The sequence below is a fragment of the Penaeus vannamei genome, chromosome 15 (assembly GCF_042767895.1).
Source record: "Penaeus vannamei isolate JL-2024 chromosome 15, ASM4276789v1, whole genome shotgun sequence".
Lineage (NCBI taxonomy): Eukaryota > Metazoa > Arthropoda > Malacostraca > Decapoda > Penaeidae > Penaeus > Penaeus vannamei.
In genome coordinates, this window is record NC_091563.1 from 28,830,488 (window position 1) to 28,837,987 (window position 7,500).

The following is a 7,500-nucleotide window of genomic DNA, read 5'->3' on the forward strand; positions in this document are numbered from 1 at the left end:
TTGATCAGTGGTTGTTGGTTGATCAGTGGTTGTCGGTTGATCAGTGGTTGTTGGTTGATCAGTTGTTGGTTGATCAGTGGTTGTTGGTTGATCAGTGGTTGTTGGTTGATCAGTGGTTGTTGGTTGATCAGTAGTTGTTGGTTGATAAGTGGTTGTTGGGTGATCAGTGGTTGTTGGTTGATCAGTGGTCGTTGGTTGATCAGTGGTTGGTTTATCAGTGGTTGTTGGTTGATCAGTGGTTGGTTTATCAGTGGTTGTTGGTTGATCAGTGGTTGTTGGTAGATCAGTGGTTGTTGGGTGATTACTGGTTTTTGGTTGATCAGTGGTTGTTGGTTGATCAGTGGTTGTTGGTTGATCAGTGGTTGTTGGTTGATCAGTGGTTGTTGGTTGATCAGTGGTTGTTGGTTGATCAGTGGTTGTTGGTTGATCAGTGGTTGTTGGTTGATCAGTGGTTGTTGGTTGATCAGTGGTTGTTGGTTGATCAGTGGTTGTTGGTTGATCAGTGGTTGTTGGTTGATCAGTGGTTGTTGGTTGATCAGTGGTTGTTGGTTGATCAGTGGTTGTTGGGTGATCAGTGGTTGTTGGTTGATCAGTGGTTGTTGGTTTATCAGTGGTTGTTGGTTGATCAGTGGTTGTTGGTTGATCAGTGGTTGTTGGTTGATCAGTGGTTGTTGGTTGATCAGTGGTTGTTGGTTGATCAGTGGTTGTTGGTTGATCAGTGGTTGTTGGTTGATCAGTGGTTGTTGGTTGATCAGTGGTTGTTGGTTGATCAGTGGTTGTTGGTTGATCTGTGGTTGTTGGGTGATCAGTGGTTGTTGGGTGATCAGTGGTTGTTGGTTGATCAGTGGTTGTTGGCTGATGAGTGGTTGTTGGTTTATCAGTGGTTTTTGGTTGATCAGTGGTTGTTGGTTGATCAGTGGTTGTTGGGTGATTAGTGGTTGTTGGTTGATCAGTGGTTGTTGGTTGATCAGTGGTTGTTGGTTGATCAGTGGTTGTTGGTTGATAAGTGGTTGTTGGTTGATCATCGGTTGTTGGTTGATCAGTGGTTGTTGGTTGATCAGTGGCTGTTGGGTGATCAGTGGTTGTTGGTTGATCAGTGGTTGTTGGTTGATCAGTGGTTGTTCGTTGATCAGTGATTGTTGTTTGGTCAGTGGTTTTTGGTGGCGTGGTTGGTGAATTAACTAGAGTTGTTGGTTTCTCAGTAATTTCCAGTGTTGTTGGGTGATCAGTGGTTGTTGGTTGATCAGTGGTTGTTGGTTGATCAGTGGTTGTTGGTTGATCAGTGGTTGTTGATTGATCAGTGGTTGTTGGTTGATCAGTGATTGTTTCTTGGTCAGTGGTTTTTGATGGCGCGGTGGTTGATGTAACTACAGTTTTTGGTTTCTCAGTAATTTCCAGTGTTGTTGGTTGCACTGTAGCTGGTGATTGCTTTGTGGATGTAGGTGGCAGTGAAGTGACTGTGTCATTGGTTGGTAATGAGTGAGGGGTTGTAGATTGCACAGTAACAGCTATTGTTTCTGTGGACAGCTCAGTTACCGTTGTTTCTGGTTGGGTGGATGTTGGAAGGCCTGTAAATGTATGGTTTAAGTGAATATCATACTTTTTATCTATACATCATACTTTTTATCTATCTATATATATATTCTACTTTATATGTATATATACATATTCATACATGCATATATACACATAAATACACATCCAAACACATACATATACATATATATACTGCATATACACTATGCACATATTGTTAAATATATATATATATATATATATATATATATATATATATATATATATATATATATATATATATATATATATATATATATACATATATGTATATAGCATAGATATATATAATACACACACACACACACACACACACACACCCACACACACACACACACACACACACACACCCACACACACATACACACACACATACACACACACACACACACACACACACACACACACACACACACACACACACACACACACACACACACACACACACACACACACACACACACACACACACACACACACACACGCACACTATTTTTTGAATTTCTTATGTCCAGATTTCTGTTCGAGCAACAGTTGAAGATGAATAAGGCAAGTTCTTCATCATCTCCCATAAGATTAATAAGCAAGGAATGATCGTATAACAGTGGTTCCACTCATGAACTCTTTCTCACACCTGTGAGCACCCGACGCTAATCCTCCTTTTCTCGAATAATCCTCCATTTATTTCACGAACGTGACCTACTTGGGGACCGGAACCCACAAGCTGGAAACGTGATATGACAAACATGAAGAAACATCTACCAAGTACTTTAAATGAAGACGGGAAACAGTAATGTAGAGAATCATCAAACCTCTCTGTATAATAACAATTGTAATTATGAGAATAATGGTAACAAATAATGATAATGGTAATTTGTCAAATGTCAATAAAACACCAAACAGTTGTCATCCGTGACAACCTGCTGCTCCTCATAACCCGTGCTGTTGCCCCCGTTTCTCTTCCCCGATCTTTTTCGTTTCTCATCGTCAGTTTTTTTACTTTGAATTCAAGGAAAACTGCGCCATCTGTGGGCGATGTTTAGGAATATATGACAAACTATGACTGTGGACTAATGTTCTTGAAGGCGTGCGCATGTTATGCTTAAAATACCATTTTCATTTGAGTAATCTCGCTCCTCTTCAAATGTCATAACACGAATGTAAATGTCTTAGGTGTACCATGTGATGAAAATACAACTGTCTACAACTGTGTACTGGTTATCTACCTGTCGTTGCTGCTAGTTGGCTTTCCACTTGTTCAAGCTGATCCGTTTTATTCTGCCTTTGTTCTTGCAAAATACTGACGAGCAACTGCACAGACTGGACTTGGTCTCCCACCACGGTGCTTGCTGCTTCTGCCGCGGCCGTGATGTTCTCTACTACAGTCGGATCGACGACGAAGGTTCCATTGTCTATGAGTGTGGCGAAATTGCCAATGAGTTGATTGAAGCAGGTGATTTGGTCGGTTGTGAGGTTGGACAGCTTGGTGGAGAGATCAGTGATCATTGTAAGAAGCAGATCTGTCGGGTCCCCAGTTAAGGCATTGTCCTCATTTACCTCACAATATGGATCGACCGTGGCAGTGAGAGTGGCATCTTGATCGATGGAGTAAGTAATGGATCGGCGCTTCCTCGTGGAATTGCCGGTGGCTTTTTGGATGGCTTCAGTGACTCGTTGCAAGGCTGCTTTGGTCTCTTGAAGGGCTGTGAGAGTGGCGTTGGAGGCAGCAATCTGGGTCTCGAGTTCCTCAATTTCTTGAAGTAACTGTGTTTTCCTTTGTTGCAATTCCGAAAGAGTGTTTTGTGTAGTATCTGGCTGTATGGATGTTTGCTCATGAATGGTTGTTATTGGTAATGTGGTATTTGGCTCAGAGGTTATTGTTGGAACTGTGGTTGTTGATTGATCAGTAGTTGTTAGTGCATCAGTGGTTGTTTGTTGATCAGTGGTTGTTGGTTGATCAGTGGTTGTTGGTTGATCAGTGGTTGTTGGTTGATCAGTGGTTGTTGGTTGATCAGTTGTTGGTCCTTCAGTGGTTGTTGGTTGATCAGAGGTTGTTGGTTGATGAGTGGTTGTTGGTTGACCTGATGTTGTTGGTTGATCAGTGGTTGTTCGTGGTTCAGTGGTTGTTGGTTGATCAGTGGATGTTGGTTGATCAGTGGTTGTTGGTGGTTCATTGGTTGTTGGTTGATCATTTGTTGGTTCTTCAGTGGTTGTTAAATGATCAGTGGTTGTTGGTTGACCAGTGGTTGTTGGTTCTTCAGTGGTTGTTGGTTGATCAGTGGTTGTTGGTTGATCAGTGGTTGTTGGTTGATGAGTGGTTGTTGGTTGATCAGTGGTTGTTGGTTGATCAGTGGTTGTTGGTTGATCAGTGGTTGTTGGTTGATCAGTGGTTGTTCGTGGTTCAGTGGTTGTTGGTTGATCAGTGGTTGTTGGTTGATCAGTGGATGTTGGTTGATCAGTGGTTGTTGGTGGTTCATTGGTTGTTGGTTGATCATTTGTTGGTTCTTCAGTGGTTGTTGAATGATCAGTGGTTGTTGGTTGACCAGTGGTTGTTGGTTCTTCAGTGGTTGTTGGTTGATCAGTGGTTGTTGGTTGATCAGTGGTTGTTGGTTGATCAGTGGTTGTTGGTTGATGAGTGGTTGTTGCTTGATGAGTGGTTGTTGGTTCTTCAGTGGTTGTTGGTTGATCAGTGGTTGTTGGTTGATCAGTGGTTGTTGGTTGATCAGTGGTTGTTGGTTCTTCAGTGGTCGTTGGTTGATCAGTAGTTGTTGGTTGATCAGTGGTTGTTGGTGGTTCAGTGGTTGTTGGTTGATCAGTGGTTGTTGGTTGATCAGTGGTTGTTGATGGTTCAGTGGTTCTTGGTTGATGAGTGTTTGTTGGTTGATGAGTGGTTGTTGGTTGATAAGTGGTTGTTGGTTGATCAGTGGTTGTTGGTTCATCAGTGGTTGTTGGTTGATCAGTGGTTGGTTCTTCAGTGGTTGTTGGTTGATTAGTGGTTGTTGGTTGATGAGTGGTTGTTGGTTGATGAGTGGTTGTTGGTTCTTCAGTGGTTGTTGGTTGATCAGTGGTTGTTGGTTGATCAGTGGTTGTTGGTTGATCAGTGGTTGTTGGTTCTTCAGTGGTCGTTGGTTGATCAGTAGTTGTTGGTTGATCAGTGGTTGTTGGCTGATCAGTGGTTGTTTTTTCATCAGTGGTTGTTGGTTGATCAGTGGTTGTTGGTTGATCAGTGGTTGGTTCTTCAGTGGTCGTTGGTTGATCAGTAGTTGTTGTTTGATCAGTGGTTGTTGGTTGATCAGTGGTTGTTGGTGGTTCAGTGGTTGTTGGTTCTTCAGTGGTCGTTGGTTGATCAGTAGTTGTTGGTTGATCAGTGGTTGTTGGTGGTTCAGTGGTTGTTGGTTGATGAGTGGTTGTTGGTTGAGGAGTGGTTGTTGGTTGATGAGTGGTTGTTGGGTGATGAGTGGTTGTTGGTTCTTCAGTGGTTGTTGCTTGATCAGTGGTTGTTGGTTGATCAGTGGTTGTTGGTTGATCAGTGGTTGTTGGTTCTTCAGTGGTGGTTGGTTGATCAGTAGTTGTTGGTTGATCAGTGGTTGTTGGTTGATCAGTGGTTGTAGGTTGATCAGTGGTTGGTTGATCAGTGGTTGTTGGTTGATGAGTGGTTGTTGCTTGATGAGTGGTTGTTGGTTCTTCAGTGGTTGTTGGTTGATCAGTGGTTGTTGGTTGATCAGTGGTTGTTGGTTGATCAGTGGTTGTTGGTTCTTCAGTGGTCGTTGGTTGATCAGTAGTTGTTGGTTGATCAGTGGTTGTTGGTGGTTCAGTGGTTGTTCGTTGATCAGTGGTTGTTGGTTGATCAGTGGTTGTTGGTTGATCAGTGGTTGTTGGTGGTTCAGTGGTTGTTGGTTGATCAGTGGTTGTTAGTTGATCAGTGGTTGTTGGTTCATCAGTGGTTGTTGGTTGATCAGTGGTTGGTTCTTCAGTGGTTGTTGGTTGATCAGTGGTTGTTAGTTGATCAGTGGTTGTTGGTTGATCAGTGGTTGTTGGTTGATCAGTGGTTGTTGGTTGACCAGTGGTTGTTGGTTGATCAGTGGTTGTTGGTTGATCGGTGGATGTTAGTTGACCAGTGGTTGTTGATTGATCAGTGATTGTTGGTTGATCAGTGGTTGTTGGTTGATCATTGGTTGTTGATTGATCAGTGTTTGTTGTTTGATCAGTTGTTGGTTGATCAGTGGTTGTTGGTTGATCAGTGGTTGTTGGTTGATCAGTGGTTGTTGGTTGATCAGTGGTTGTTGGTTGACCCGTGGTTGTTGGTTCATCAGTGGATGTTGGTTGATCAGTGGTTGTTGGTTGATCAGTGGTTGTTAGGTGATAAGTGGTTGTTTGTTGATCAGTGGCTGTTGGTTGATCAGTGGTTGTTGGTTCATCAGTGGTTGGTTGATCAGTGGTTGTTGGTTGATCAGTGGTTGTTGGTTGATCAGGGCTTGTTGGTTGATCAGTGGTTGTTGGTTGATCAGTGGTTGTTGGTTGATCAGTGGTTGTTGTTTGATCAGTGGTTGTTGGTTGATCAGTGGTTGTTGGTTGATCAGTGGTTGTTGGTTGATCAGTGGTTGTTGGTTGATCAGTGGTTGTTGGTTTATCAGTGGTTGTTGGTTGATCAGTGGTTGTTGGTTGATCAGTGGTTGTTGGTTGATCAGTGGTTGTTGGTTGATCAGTGATTGTTGGTTGATCAGAGGTTGTTGGTTGATCAGAGGTTGTTGGTTGATCAGTGGTTGTTGGTTGATCAGTGGTTGTTGGTTGATCAGATGTTGTTGGTTGATCAGTGGTTGTTGGTTGATCAGTGGTTGTTGGTTGATCAGTGGTTGTTGGTTGATCAGTGGTTGTTGGTTGATCAGTGGTTGTTTGTTGATCAATGGTTGTTTGTTGATCAGTGGTTGTTGGTTGATCAGTGGTTGTTGGTTGATCAGTGGTTGTTGGTTGATCAGTGGTTGTTGGTTGATCAGTGGTTGTTGGTTGATCAGTGGTTGTTTGTTGATCGGTGGTTGTTGGTTGATCAGTGGTTGTTGGTTCTTCAATGGTTGTTGGTTCTTCAGTGGTTGTTGGTTCTTCAGTGGTCGTTGGTTGATCATTGGTTGTTGGTTGATCAGTGGTTGTTGGTGGTTCAGTGGTTGTTTGTTGATCACTGGTTGTTGGTTGATCAGTGGTTGTTGGTTGATCAGTGGTTGTTGGTTCTGCAGTGGTTGTTGATTGATCAGTGGTTGTTGGTTCTTCAGTGGTTGTTGGTTCTTCAGTGGTTGTTGGTTGATCAGTGGTTGTTGATTGATCAGTGGTTGTTGGTTGATCAGTGGTTGTTGGTTGATCAGTGGTTGTTGGTTGATCAGTTGTTGTTGGTTGATCAGTGGTTGTTGGTTGATCAGTTGTTGGTTGATCAGTGGTTGTTGGTTGATCAGTGGTTGTTAGTTTATCAGTGGTTGTTGGTTGATCAGTGGTTGTTGGTTGATCAGTGGTTGTCGGTTGATCAGTGGTTGTTGGTTGATCAGTGGTTGTTTGTTCATCAGTGGTTGTTGGTTGATCAGTGGTTGTTGGTTGAACAGTGGTACTTGGTTGATCAGTGATTGTTGGTTGATCAGTGGTTGTTGGTTGATCAGTGGATGTTGGTTGATAAGTGGTTGTTGGTTGATCATTGGTTGGTTCTTCAGTGGTTGTTAGTTGATCAGTGGTTGTTGGTTGATCATTGGTTGGTTCTACAGTGGTTGTTGGTTGATCAGTGGTTGTTTGTTGATCAGTGGTTGTTGGTTGATCAGTGGATGTTGGTTGATCAGTGGTTGTTGGTTGATCAGTGGTTGTTGGTTGATCAGTGGTTGTTGGTTGATCAGTGGTTGTTGGTTCTTCAGTGGTTGTTGGTTGATCAGTGGTTGTTGGTTGATAAGTGGT

General features: G+C 42.8%; 1 protein-coding gene across 1 annotated transcript in view; it reads right to left on the reverse strand.

Annotated features, from left to right (window-relative positions):
- LOC138864158 (mucin-2-like) overlaps positions 1–7,500 on the reverse strand; it is a 39,819-nt gene that overhangs the window by 9,376 nt on the left and 22,943 nt on the right. Inside the window, exons 6-8 of the mRNA XM_070130212.1 lie at positions 2,802–3,390; positions 2,279–2,299; positions 1,183–1,568 (exon numbers count right to left, since the gene is read on the reverse strand). Coding sequence (XP_069986313.1) covers positions 1,183–1,568; positions 2,279–2,299; positions 2,802–3,390 — 996 coding nt within the window. The remainder of the gene's footprint in view (positions 1–1,182; positions 1,569–2,278; positions 2,300–2,801; positions 3,391–7,500) is intronic.